Source organism: Scatophagus argus, chromosome 10 (genome assembly GCF_020382885.2).
Source record: "Scatophagus argus isolate fScaArg1 chromosome 10, fScaArg1.pri, whole genome shotgun sequence".
NCBI classification, from domain to species: Eukaryota; Metazoa; Chordata; class Actinopteri; family Scatophagidae; genus Scatophagus; species Scatophagus argus.
The window spans coordinates 23654192-23668512 of NC_058502.1; the positions used below are offsets into that span (position 1 = coordinate 23654192).

At 39.8% G+C, this 14321-nt stretch overlaps 1 protein-coding gene across 6 annotated transcripts in view; it reads left to right on the forward strand.

Annotated features, from left to right (window-relative positions):
• The window catches only part of birc6 (baculoviral IAP repeat containing 6), a 132621-nt gene that overhangs the window by 114459 nt on the left and 3841 nt on the right, over nt 1-14321 (forward strand). For all 6 annotated transcript variants that reach the window (XM_046402032.1, XM_046402035.1, XM_046402036.1 and 3 more), the window contains exons 69-72: nt 1968-2129; nt 6508-6585; nt 6995-7183; nt 12072-12206. In XM_046402032.1, coding sequence (XP_046257988.1) covers nt 1968-2129; nt 6508-6585; nt 6995-7183; nt 12072-12206 — 564 coding nt within the window. The remainder of the gene's footprint in view (nt 1-1967; nt 2130-6507; nt 6586-6994; nt 7184-12071; nt 12207-14321) is intronic.

Genomic DNA, 14321 nt, shown 5'->3' on the forward strand with positions numbered 1-14321 from the left:
AGCTGTACAGAGAATATATAAAGCATCAAACTAAAGAAAAAGAGAAAACCTGATTTTGTAACTGTGGGTCCAAATTTAGCAAAAGCAATTCCACAAAATGATGGAATAGTAAAAAACTTTAATATTTCTGTCAATAATAACGGTTCCATGTTTCTTGGGGGTGTGTGTGAGAGTGATATGTAAAAAAATCCACAGACTATGGAATATGGAATAAGAGGAGTGGCAAATAATTGGCTACAGAGTTATTTGAGCAACAGATTTCAGTATGTGGAAATCAATGGTACAGTATCGCAACAAAGAAGGATATCTTGTGGAGTGCCTCAAGACTCAGTACTGGGGCCTAAGCTGTTTATACTTTATTTAAAGGATATTTGTAAGGTGTCCAGTATCCTAAAATTTGTTATGTTTGCAGATGACACTAATTTATTTTGCTCTGAGAATGACTTGAAACAACTGGTAATTAAAGTTCAAGCCGAATTAAGTTGCTTAAAAAAGTGATTTGATTTAAATAAATTATCTTTAAATGAAAAGAAAAGAAAAGTCATGGTTTTTGTGGCTGTCAGGCAAAACAACATCCATCCATTTTCTATACCGCTTATCCGTCAGGGTCGCGGGGGAGCTGGAGCCTATCCCAGCTGACTACGGGCGAGAGGCGGGGTTCACCCTGGACTGGTCGCCAGTCAATCGCAGGGCCAACACACAAAGACAGACAACCACACACTCACACCTAGGGGCAATTTAGAGTAGCCAATTAACCTAATGTGTATGTTTTTGGTATTGTGGGAGGAAGCCGGAGTACCCGGAGAAAACCCACGCAGGCACAGGGAGAACATGCAAACTCCACATAGAAGGGCCCAGACCGGGATTCGAACCTGGAACCCTGTTGCTATGAGGTGACAGTGCTAACCACTGCACCACCGTGCCGCCCGCAAAACAACATAAAGTTGCTTTTAAATGGATTTGAAATAGAAAGGGTTTATGAGAATAAGTTTTTAGGAGTTATAATAGACCATAAGCTTTGTTGGAAACCACATACAGAATTTATTAAAAGCAAGCTATCTAAAGCTATCAGCATAATTAATAGAATTAAGAATGTATTACATAAGAAATGTTTGTTTATTTTGTATTCAACACTCGTGTTACCATACATGTTGTATTGAGCAGAAATTTGGGGAAATGTTGGTAAAACAATTACAGATTCAATATTTAAACTTCAAAAAAGGGCAATAAGAATCATTAACAAACCTTCATATTGTGAACATACTAATAAGCTTTTCATGGAATCCAATACTCTAAAATTTAGGGACATTGTGTACTTGAAAACCTTGGAAATACAATTTCGTCCTACAAACAAAAATCTTCCTCTTTGCCTACAAAAGTTATTTAAATTCTGAGATGGGCTTTATAATTTAAGAGGTTTGATTATTTTTGAAAGACATAAAGCCAGAACTAATGTTAGATGCATATGTATTTCTGTATTCTATTATTTAGGCATAAAACTGTGGATTGAGCTTAGTGACAAATTTGAAACAAGCAGTTTTTTGTTAAAGTTCAAAAAATCTTTAAAATATAAGTTAATTAACAATTACCAGGGGAAATAAATCCTGGTATGTAATTTCATTTAGTAAGATCTTTGTTTGGCTGACTTTCTGGGTAATTTAAGAAAACTTCAGGATAGGCTACAGTAAGCGAGGTGCTTCAGCCTACTCCTTTTTTTTTGTTTTGATGTGAATTGTTGAAGTAAGCAAGCCCTGGGGGATTTATTGCTTCTGACTATTCTATTGAACCCGTATTGAATCGTGACCCCAAAACCGAAGTACGTATCAAACTGTGACATCTGTGTACTGTTACACCCCTATTATTTACTGTTATCAGTGTGTCCATCTTTAATTAACTAACTTTAAGTGTATGCTTAATAAATACTTTCTACAGGAGTCTGTATTAAAGCCTTTCCATTCTTTTTTCAGGTTCTCATCACGGGTCCAGCTGACACCCCATATGCCAATGGCTGCTTTGAATTTGACGTTTATTTTCCCCAAGACTATCCCAATTCGCCACCTCTGGTCAACCTCGAGACTACTGGCGGACACAGTGTGCGCTTTAATCCTAACCTCTACAATGATGGCAAAGTAAGTTGGAAAAGGCTTGCAGTCTCTTAATGAATTATTCTTCCTAGTGATAGCAGTATCTCTGTATGTCTACTGCTGCTACTATTATAATTATTTCATTTTGTTAGCATTTGGCGAAGCGTTCGTTTTAGTTTCAAATAATCAAATATCAAAATGAAAAGTAATTTTCCATTGTCATTCCCATTACCGATGCATAAGTTAAAATTTTAGGTGGTTTGAATTCAGTTGATCACTTTCAAGGACTTCTGGTCTGAGCTGCGTCATGTGAAGACTCGGCCACTAGAGCCATCTTTTTACATCTTATCTGTTTCCTCAACCCACCTTATGTGAGTTCATTTTATGAATGTTAATTCAGCAAACCCTACTGGTTTCATAACTTGTATTTCAGTTGACTATTCTCATGCCCAGGCCACAAACACAAAGCAAAAAGACAAATGCTAATGCATGTAACACTAAGGCTACCTTGCCGACACTATCCAGTGATGATTCTGGACAAGAAGCAGTCCTGCAAGCAATAACAGATCTGAACCGTTTTTAAATATCAATGAAATGTCAAAATGTCTGCTGTGGGGGGCACTGTTGAACAAGACATGGAGTAAGATGTGTTTGTGAGTGCCCCTGCAGAGCCACTAATAATTTAACGTTTAATCAGAATCAGAATCAGAATTCCTTTATTTATCCCTGGAGGGAAATTCTTGAAATTTAATTGAAATTCTTAAATGGCATACAAACCACAACATACTACTTAAATCATATACCACTGTCATCAACAACCATCAACGTTTGATATCAGTCGCTTTCGCTGCTGTACATGGCGGCAAATCTCCGAAAATATAAGTTTGCTGTTTCCTCTAGTACAAGGCCTGAGGCCTCGCTACCAGGTACTCAAGGTAACTCCAACCGACCTGATACGCAAACAAAACCAGGAGCTAGTAGCGTGGATCTGGACGTGCTAAAGATGGACATCCTCTCTTCTCTGAGATCAGATATCTCTATCGTGGCAAGGCAAGAACTGAAAGAATTGGAATTGGGAACAACGCCACTGCCATCCAGTCCGAAATTGAGCTAATGGGAGGAAATATCAAGGACATCAAGGGGGGCTCTCAGCATGGTCGGATGAAGTTGTTTCCCTTCAAACCACGATGAGCACTCTTAAAAATGAAGTGGAAGACCTGAAAGGAAAATGTGAAGATCTAGTTGGGCGGATGAGACGAGGGAATATCTGGATTGTGGGAGTCCCAGAACAGCCCGGCTCAAGTTCAACCACGGCAGTTCCTAAACTACTGAAAGAGTTACTACGGATGGACAAAGATATACAAATTGATCACTCTCATCGCAGTTTTGGGTCTTGGAAGCCGGGAGACAAACCTCTCGTCATTATTGCAAAATTACAGTATGACGCAGACTGTATGGACATTTTAAGAAGAGCTCATGATCAGGCCCCGCTGAGTTATAACAGAAATATGGTGGCCATCTACCTGGATTACACGGCAAGTGTAGCCAAAGCAAGAGCAGCTTTTACAGATGTCCGAAAACTACTCAGAGGGCGACAAGGAGTCCGGTATGATCTGCTCTTTCCAGCCAGATTCCAAGTCACACACAACGAAGAAGAGAAAGAATTCCGGGATGCACCTGACGCGATGGACTATGTGAAAAGGAGAATAATCCCGAGGACAGAGACCTAGACCTGATAAACGCATCACTAACCTGGTGGGGAAAGAACACCGTCGATAAGTATCTCTTAGTCTTTATAAAGAGTAAGATCTACTCCGTTTCTGAAATACTGACTCTGCGTTTCTTTTTCATATACAATTATGATATATCTGTCATGTAGGAAAAGTAGCGTGACTGTAACGACACGTTGAGAATGCAACTTCAGTATGTGTATGTGCACATTTGTGTATGCGTTGAACTAACCTGACACTTCTTGAGTCCAAGAGAGTTCCCCGTTGCTCTGTTTGCTTTGATCCCAATGTTCTCAATGAGAGAGAGAGAGAGAGCAATGAGAGAGACAGTTTGTTCCGGAATACAAACTTATCAATATCCTAATGCCTAGTGGTGATAGTATGACTTTGTCACACAGCTGCTTGTCATGTAATTATTCATGTATTTTATGTATTTTTTTTCCCTTTTCTGAATTTGTTCTTAATTTTAAAAATTCTAAATTAGCATTTAATAAATTAAACAAAATGGTTTCAAAATTTATTTGGCAAGGTAAATGACCAAGAGTAAGAATAAAAACATTGCAGTTAGCTAAACCAAAGGATGGTGTGGGACTTCCAAACCTCAGATATTACTTCTGGGCCGCACAACTGAGACCTCTAATTTCTTGGATTAAGGACTTGTCACATACACGATGGCTTAATATTGAAAAAGACCTCAGCCCAATACCCCTCAAAGTACTGCCCACCCTAGACACTAGTCTTGAAAATACCCAAATGGGGGAGTGGACTAGAGTAACCTTATAAATTTGGAAAGCTGTACAGACTGCCTTTAACCTGCTAAAGGAAATCTCATCAGTGGGCAATATAGCTTACTTAAAAGGTTTTTTACCAGCACATATGGATGCAGGCTTCAAAAAGTGGTCTGAATATGGACTGTGTTATGTACAGTATATTAACTCATTCATAATGGAGAGCTTAAGTCATTCAAACAATTAAGACAGGAGTTTACCCTTCCAAGATCTGACTTTCTAAGATATTTACAACTGAGGCATTTTCTTACAACACATAAGGAATGGGCAAAAGTGAAAAATCTGAGTCTAATCAAATAATTTTTTTCAAAATTACAAGCTGGAAATGAGGTTAGAAAGGTGATCTGTGAGTTATATTCAATTTTCTTGTTAATGAACCCAAACAACACTATACAAACAAAGCAGAAATGGGAGGCTGAAATGAATGCAGATATCTCATTAGATACCTGGACAGAGATTTGCAGGGAGGCACATCAGATGACTAATGCAAATATCAGCAAACAACAGCAAAGTGGATCCTGTCCTCCTCAGACAAATGTTGGAGAAACTGTGGACCACAAAGTGGGAACCACACTCACATTTTCTGGTCATGTCTGCAGTTCGTTTCTTTTTGGAAGGAAGTGTTAGACGCCATAAGAAAAGTGTTTCACCAAAATATCCCTAATGACCCAAGGGTAGTCCTCCTTGGTTTGACCCCAGAAGGTTTTGAGGGAAGAGGCAAAATTGATCTGTTACAAATACTCTTGGGGGCTGCTATTACTGACTTGAGACTTGAGAAGTCAAACACTGACACCCCCAGCCCCCTCACACCAACACACACACACACACAGAGTCACGCACTCTGTATACTATGTATACGGACTTTTGGCATTTAACTCTTTATCGTTTTTTTTCTCTTTTCTTGTGTTTGTCTGCTGCACTAGATGCCAAAAAAAATCCTTGTAGGTGGAACCTACCTGGCAATAAAGGTTTTTCTGATTCTGATTCTATTAACAATAAGATGGTTGAAACTGGAACCACCAATATATAATATATGGCTTAAAAAGTATGGGGACTATATGAGATGGAACAAATTACATATGCAATAAGGCTACAAAGACCCACATTCATAAAGAGATGGAGCCCTGTAATGAGTTTGTTAATGCAATAAAGCGTATTTTTGTCTTATTTATTATTGTTTTTTATTTTTATTTTGTTTATTCATCTTTTTTTCGTTTTTCTTTTTGTTTTCTACTTATTTACGTGTGTGTTTTGTCTCATTTTTTATATGAAGTTATATAGTGAAGTGGATATCAAGCAGCTGAAAATGTGTATAAGGTAAAAATGCAAAATTATATTGTATGCATGAAATGGAATATTTTGGTGAAAATAAGAGTTCCAAAAAAAAAAAAAAATCAATGAAAAAGTAAACCAGCAAGCATCAGAGTTGCTGAACCAAATAATGTGCCTTAAGGAGGAATTGAAAACTGCCAGTGGGCTGTCTTCAAATGCAAGAACATGGAGGGCAAAGAGAGGACATTAATTCTTGGCAGATTTCATCAAGAGATGCTCATTGAGGCACTGGTTTTGGATGAACTTCCACTACTGGACCAGCAGCATCCGGTTCTGCATCAGTGACCAGAATATGATTAGCCACCATGAGCTTTTGTGGTGAGATGTCATAATTTTCAGAAAAGGGAAACAATCCTACCGCACCACAGGAACTGCAGAGAGAATCTGCAACCTACTCAGGCAGACGGGCAAGCAAGTGATGAGCAGCTTTTCAGAAGATCAGATCAATGCAATGAGACTGTGAGGGAGTGCAGTATGGACTGTGGTATACTGCATTGCATAGGCTTGTCTTAAACGTGACTATGTCTGAGATGGATTGTTTACTTTTTTCCCGTGTGTATGTGTGTCAATCAGGTATGTTTAAGTATCCTCAACACATGGCATGGGAGACCAGAGGAGAAATGGAACCCGCAGACCTCAAGCTTTTTACAGGTAAGCCAAAAGTTTGGCTAGGGGTTTTGAGTGCAGGAGGATGTCCTTAGTCTCCTTGAGACAGGTCACAGCATTAACTGAACTGTTGATAAATATGTATTATATATCATATATATATATTGAAGGATATATGTTTATGTGGCCAGAATATTCCATTAGGAGAATACCTAAGGTATGTTCGTAAGTTCGTAAATTCATCAATAGATTGGGATTATACCAGACTAGTTGGTGGCATTGATTAGTTTGTGGTTTTCCTCCCAGCTCTCTTGGAAACCAGACCATTTAGATCCTTTAAGTGCTTAGAACTTACAGTGGAATTATCTGTTTGGATCACAGTGAGATGCCTGGATATTTTGATCACATAATTCCATTTCTCCACAACTCTTTTCTAATTTTTAATCTTCTATAGGTGCTAGTGTCAGTGCAGTCTCTCATTCTGGTGGCTGAGCCGTACTTCAACGAACCAGGGTATGAACGCTCTCGCGGGACTCCCAGTGGCACCCAGAGCTCACGGGAATATGATGGTAACATCCGGCAGGCCTCTGTCAAATGGGCCATGCTCGAGCAGATACGTAACCCTTCACCATGCTTCAAAGAGGTAGGAATCACTCTATTATGAAGTGTTTTCTTGGGGGCTGGGGACTGTTCCAGAGGGGTGGGGCCTTCACAGCAAAAGTTTGGAACACCCTTGGATTGGGCACAAGGCATGAATAAGAGACCTTGTTCTGCTGATATGAGTTTCCTATATTAAATATTCCATATTTAATATTCCATGGTTCTAACAAATCATGTTGGAACTATGTTTGTTGTCATGTTGTCTTCTCTGAAACTAAATAACTTCCACACTGGCAACCACATTTACCTTTCTAGTCTACGTTGCATGGCTCTGTCCGGGTCCAGCAGATGTCATGAGCATGAGAACGACGTACTACACTTTCCCATCTTCCATCTTTCTCAACATAGTCTTCTTCTTGTTCTTCTCCTTCCGTTTACTGGGTGAATTGCAAACCAGTTTCATAGGTACATGCTGCCACCTACCGATTTCAAGTGAGCAGATGCTGCACTTGTTATAACAATGAAAGCAATTGGATGGATTCATAAAATCAGCTCTGTTTATCATAAATAAATTCATTATTCCCAATAAGATCTAATTATAATTATGCCTCATGGGATCTGAAACTAGCACTTTTTAAAATTGTTCTGAGCAGTTTTAATCGCTAATGCAGCCACTTTATCCATGGCTTTGCACAAACCATATCACTTTATTCACAGTCAGGATGGTTTCTATTTAGTTCTTGTTGAAAGAACTTTCTTTACCAGAGTGGAAATATGTGATGACCCTGGTAGTTTCTCTGTGATGTTGATTCCCAGGAACCTAAAACTGTTCCCCTGTTCCACCTCAGCTCAAATGATGTAGACAGGGGTATGTGTCTTTGTCTTTTATCTCTGTCTGCACAACTCTTCAAGATTGCTGATTTATTTCTGAAGTGAATGTAATCTGTAACTAAATAACTTCCACACTGGCAGCAACATATTTACCTTTCCAGTCTATGTTTCATGGCTCTATCCAGGTGGTGGCCAGGCTGGAAAAAGTCCCTGAGATGTTTAGGTCCAAATAAGACTTAATGTCTTTCAGACAGTTTTCCAAATTGGTAAGGTGGCTTCTGTCATCTGGTTTTATAAATAAGTGTAGCTGAGTATCATAATATATAATAATGAAAATTGATGGAGTGCTTCCAGATAATATTCCCTAATGGAAACATGTGAAAAGAGTGAAAAGTATCAGCCCTAATACTGAACCCTGACGTATACCATAAGTAACTTTGCTATACTTGGAGCATTTTTGATTAATGTTAACAAACTGATACCAGTCAGATAATTGTAACTTGAACCATTGAAGGGTGGATCCTTTAATCCCAATTTCATGGTCCAGTCTCTGGAGAAGAATGTTGTGATCAATGGCATCAAATGCAGCACTGAGATCTAGAAGTACATGTATGGAGACACGACCTCTATTGGATGCCAGGAGAAGGTCATTAGAAACTTTTATCAGTGCTGTTTCAGTACTATGGTGTTCTCTAAATCCATATTGGAATGCTTCAAAAAGGTTGTTAGAGTGGAGACGTCAATGTAGCTGCTCTTGGACAACCTTCTCAAGGATCTTGGAGATGTATGGAAGCTTGGATATAGGTCTGTAATTAACTAATACATCTGGGTCAAGGGAAGGTTTCTTTAATAGTGGTTTGATGACAGTCACCTTAAAGTCCTGTGGTACATAACCTGTGACTAAAGAGAGATTGATCTGGTTCAGTATAGAAATGTTAACTAAGGGAAAGAGGTCCTTAAGCAGTCTAGTTGGGACCAGGTCAAGTAGATGTGGATGATTTGGATGAGGTAATGACTGAAGTTAACTCTGAGAGATGAATAGGGGAGAAGCTGTCCAAACATATTTTAGGTTTGGAGGGTGTTGTAAGAGAAACTGTATTGGTGGAGTACCTATCCTTGCTCTGATGTTCACAATCTTATCAGTGAAGAACGTAAAGAAATCATCACTGCTGAGAGTCAGGGTGGGGGATGCATGGCGTGATGGTAAGTTCTGCTGGAATGAGTTCTTTAAATTTAGATAAAGCGGTGTCAGAAAGGCATCTTCTGTAGTGGATTTTTTATCAGACAAAGTATAATTTGCTAAAGTAAATTCAAATGTTATTAAGGAGTGGTCAGACAAGACAGGATTTGGGGGGAAAAGTGTAGGTGGTCAGCCTCAATGCCATAGGTTAGCACCAGGTCTAGGATATGATTAAAGGAGTGAGTGGGTTTATTTAGAACAACTCTGACTAATTCTGCCTAAACTTGAGCAGTTTTCTTTGTACAGTACTACACTGTACATACGTATGTTAGGTGTGACCTTCAGTACTACTTTCGCTTTTGGTTCTTGATGTCACTGAAAAAGATAAGACATTATGGTGAATATTGTCAGGCTGGTGAGTATGGGGAATGTTTGATTTTTAAATACCATTGCCAAGGTTTGGGACTGATAGAAGAAAGATAATTTTTTTTACCTTACTTTGAGAAATATTAGTTGATAGTTTTGCTGACTCTTTATTTGAAGGTTTGCATATAAAACCTTAGGTCAATTCTGTAATTTTCGAAGTGAAACTCACATTCAGCTGCAGTATTCTTTTGCCCGTTATTGACTCACTCTGATATTCTTTTCTTAACCTATCTCATCCCTTATCCCTAATCTGAACAGCTCAAGCAATAAGGACAAGTTCTAGCCACTCAGAGGCCTTTTAGGGCAGGTCATGAGTTAGCTATCATGAAAAAAAAAAACTGTCTGTTGTGTTCACTGGGAGCTAACGGCAAGTTATGTGGTTTTGCGTATTACTTGATTTCAGTAAAATCAGGATGTTAGGGATATTAAGGATATTACGATATTAGCAGCAGCAGACACTGACTGGCATTTACAATAGTGAGTGGCTCTGAATGTGCATTAAATTCCCCTTTCAGCTATTGGTCCTGTTAGCTGACCAGTTCCTAACTCCTTCAATGAAGATGCCAACCATATGAACCATTAGATACCACCATCTGTAAACATTACACATGGTAAATATCACCATGTTAGCACTTACATTGCATAGCATTGTAATGTTAGGATTTAGCTCAAAACACTGCTTTGTGTTTCCTAAAAGGTTATTTGTCAAGACACCCAGTGTTTGTCTCATAATTGCATAATTGAAGAGTTTGCATATAGAGTTCTCTTGCCTGCTGTAAATGATGACCATTTCCAAATATCAAAAGTTAAATGGCTGCTAACCCTCACTGCTAGAATTGAGGAAAATGACTTCTTTGAACAACCACATCTGTACATGTCCATGCATAATGTCAGGCATATGCTTCTATTTTTGTGTCTCTTACCACTGGTTGTCTACAGACTTCGTGTCCCTATATCTGGACCTTGTCTCAAGAAAGCTTGAGCAGTGACTGATCTCACCATGTTTACCACACTTTTCCCTCTCAGCTGGGGACTGTTGCCCACCTCGTTGGATGTAACTTAAGCAGCTGAGAGAATGGGGGTTTATGCTGGAGGAATAATCAACAGAGCAAGGGACTAGAAGTACTGGCAAAGATGGAATGAAGATACAGAGAGCAGATGGAGATGAAGAAAGAGGGATTAAATCCAACTCCCAAACCCTTTTAGCTGCCTCTGTGCCTCTTTCCTCTTGGTAAACAGTAAATCAGCAGCTACCATAATAACTAATCCAGTCCCTCCGCCAGCAGAGGGGCAGCTAGAGACACATTCCCTATTGCGCTTACGGCATACTGATACTGACTCGGCTCTAGTGACTGTTGCTAGGAAGTTGACTGGAGGGGCAGGAAAGCAGGGCACTTGGGTGTAAATAATTGACATCACCTATTGAGCTGTATCCTTCATAATTATGGCAGAGAGATGAAGCACCTTTTATGATAAACAGCCTGTCAGTAAGATAGAAGTTGATCTTGTTTATTCTAGGTTTGGTAGGGTTCTATTTTATGCAACAATAAAACTGGTATAACTGGTAAAAGTGCAAAGCAACACATTTAAGTAGTGTTGCATCATTTTAGATCTTTAAAATAACATATCAATAAAATAAATTGCTGTCATGTTAGCAGCATAAGGGTCTTTTTAGCCATTCCAGCGCGTCTGTAGGGCTGTACTTATGCACAGCAGTGCAGTCAGTAGTCAGCAGCAGTCAGTTTGCTCATACACCGATCAGCCGTTGTTGTTACAATGGCACCTGGCAGTGGGTGGGATATATTATATTAACATTTGTCCTTAAAGCTGATGTGCTGGAACAGAAAAAATGTCTTGCTCAAGGACACTTCAACATGCAGATCGGAGGAGCCAGTGGACAATTCACTCCACCTCCTGAGTCACAGCTGCCTAAGTGCAGTTGACATTCACTCTTTCATGTTCCTGGAGTGGATTTACTTTAAATTACAATTTAATTCTGTGATTGTTGCCAAGCATATGTTTTTCCCCCAAAACACCCAATATATAGACTGAACTACCAATGTATCTGTGTGACAACTCGGACTATGTCTGATTTCAACACTTCCTGCAAACATAAAGCTTTAGGAGATACACTGATTATTTGCCCAAGTTGAAACATTTTGAAATGCTACTTTGCCTGAGTTTCAAACACTGAGATTATACTCTCAAACATTTAATCACATAGTGTGAGAATAAAGTTGTGTCTAATGGTTTTTTGCTGTGAAAACCCATTCATTGTTGATAATAATTGAATGAGAATAAAATGTGCTGTAACTATATAACTCTTCTCAGACTGTAAATGCCACAACTGCACTCCAAAAGATTAGAGAGAAGTTTGTCACAGTAATTTGTTTCTTTTACCACGGTCACTCTTATCTTTTTAAAAGTACAGGAGTGGAAGGTTCCTTTGTTCTGTTGCCCTGTTGTTGAACACAGTTGTGTCATGTGTTTGCAGGTAATCCACAAACACTTCTACCTGAAACGAACAGAGATCATGTGTCAGTGTGAGGAATGGATTGCTGACATCCAACAGTACAGCAGCGACAAGAGGGTCGGCCGCACTATGTCCCACCATGCTGCTGCACTAAAGGTAATGGTATTAAATATACTTTATGTAATGAAAATGCACAACATCTGGTATTATGGGCTCTTAAACCAAATTTCCACTTAAATGCTTCTGTATAAATATCGAACATGTAAGGCCAGTCTGATAAATGAGCCGAGGTTTCCTGTTTCCATGTGGTGAAGGAAATGAGGTTCACAGAAAACTGATAAACAGTGAGTTAGATAAGATGAACTTTATTGATCCCGCAGTGGGGAAATTCACTTGTCGTGGCAGCTCACAAGGACAGAAGAGGAGTTCAAAAAGTGTGCAAAAACAGTTACAAAAAAATATAGAGGTAAAATAAATTAACAATTTACAAGGTACGGTAAACACAGTACAGTATACAGCTGTATACAAGTCCTCACAATGCAGGGGATAGCAGGCCTCACCTTCAGGTTCTTAGTCATCTTCACTCTGCTGTTGAACGCACACTCAAGAGCAAATAGCATGCTTAATTATACAAAGTATAGCACAAACTCAGCATTACCACTATGTCAGGGAGCATCTCCTCTCTTCTCCCTCTCAATAAATGAGTACAATTAATGCCCATTTTAAATAACCTCTATTGATAAGAGACATGAGCATAGCTAACTGTTACCCCACAGCTGCATTCCACTGGATACAAGATTCTTGTCATTTAGCTTCCATGTACAGAGCACAGTACAGCTGAGACTGATGGGAATGGCTTCAGTTCATTAGTTCTGTAGGTCTCCAGTATGAACTAAAGTATTGGACAAATTATACTGCTGACCTCATGATGAAAAGTCACTTGTTTTATTCTCTTTGGACCATGAATATCAATAGGTCACTCAGGACCCAGATGGCCATTCTTGACCTTTGACCCACAAACTGGTTAATGTGACTCTGGAAACTGGTTAATGTAATTTTGACTCAATCCCACATACACCATTGTGCTATCAAAACTAGAGCCCCAAATGTGAATGCCTCTCTTGCCATCTTCAGTCTTACATCATGTCCAATTCAATTCAATTCAGTTTATTTATATAGCGCCAATTCACAACAAAAGTTATCTCATGACACTTTCCAATTTGAGCAGGTCTAGACCAAACTCTTTAATTAAATTGTAAATAGAGCGAGCCCAACATTCCCCCTTGAGCAAGCACTTGGCGACAGTGGCGAGGAAAAACTGCCTTTTAGAAGGCAGAAACCTCGGAGCAGACCCTGGCTCAAGATGGGCGGCCATCTGCCTTGACCGGTTGGGTTGAGAGAGAGAGAGAGAGAGAGAGAGAGCAGGAGAGCGACAGAGAGAGCAAGGGAGAGAGGCAGAGGGGGTGGGGTTTTGATTTTTCCTAACCAACCAGATAATCTAGAGAAAATAGAGAATATCTACCAAAATCTAAATTTTGTTATATATAAAAATTATTTGTTATAAAGTTATGTTGTTAATTTATATATATTTGGACATGTAAACGTGAAGGAACGTCTCTGTACCCCGGACAATGAACTGCTAGGGAGAGTTCACATCTACCATTGTTATGGCTGTTTACATCCCCCCATCAGCTGAAGCGGCGGCGGCCTGTGAAGTCGTCAGCTCCACCGCGGCCAAACTACAGACTGAACACCCGGATGCATTCATGGTTATTACAGGAGATTTTCATCATGCTTCACTGGACAAAACTCTCAATAACTTTAACCAGTATGTCGACTGCCCCACCAGAGACAATAAGAAGCTGGATCTCCTGTATGCTAATGCCATGGATGCATATGACGCCACAGCCCTCCCTCCCCCTCGGCAGGTCAGACCACAACTTGGACGTGATGACTCCCAAGTATGTCCCTCTTGTGAAGAGGCAGCCTGTGCACACCAGGACGGTGAGGAGGTGGACACAGGAGGCTGCTGAGGCACTGCAGGACTGCTTCGAGTCAACAGACTGGGATGTACTCTGTGCGCCGCATGGGGAAGATATCGATATGATGACTGACTGCATCACCCAGTGCATCAGATTCTGTGCGCACACCACCATGCCAGCCCGGACCGTGCACTGCTACTCCAACAACAAGCCCTGGATCACCAGTGATCTGAAGGCACTTCTGAATAAGAAGAAGAAGAAGGCTTTCAGGTCTGGAGACAGAGAGGAG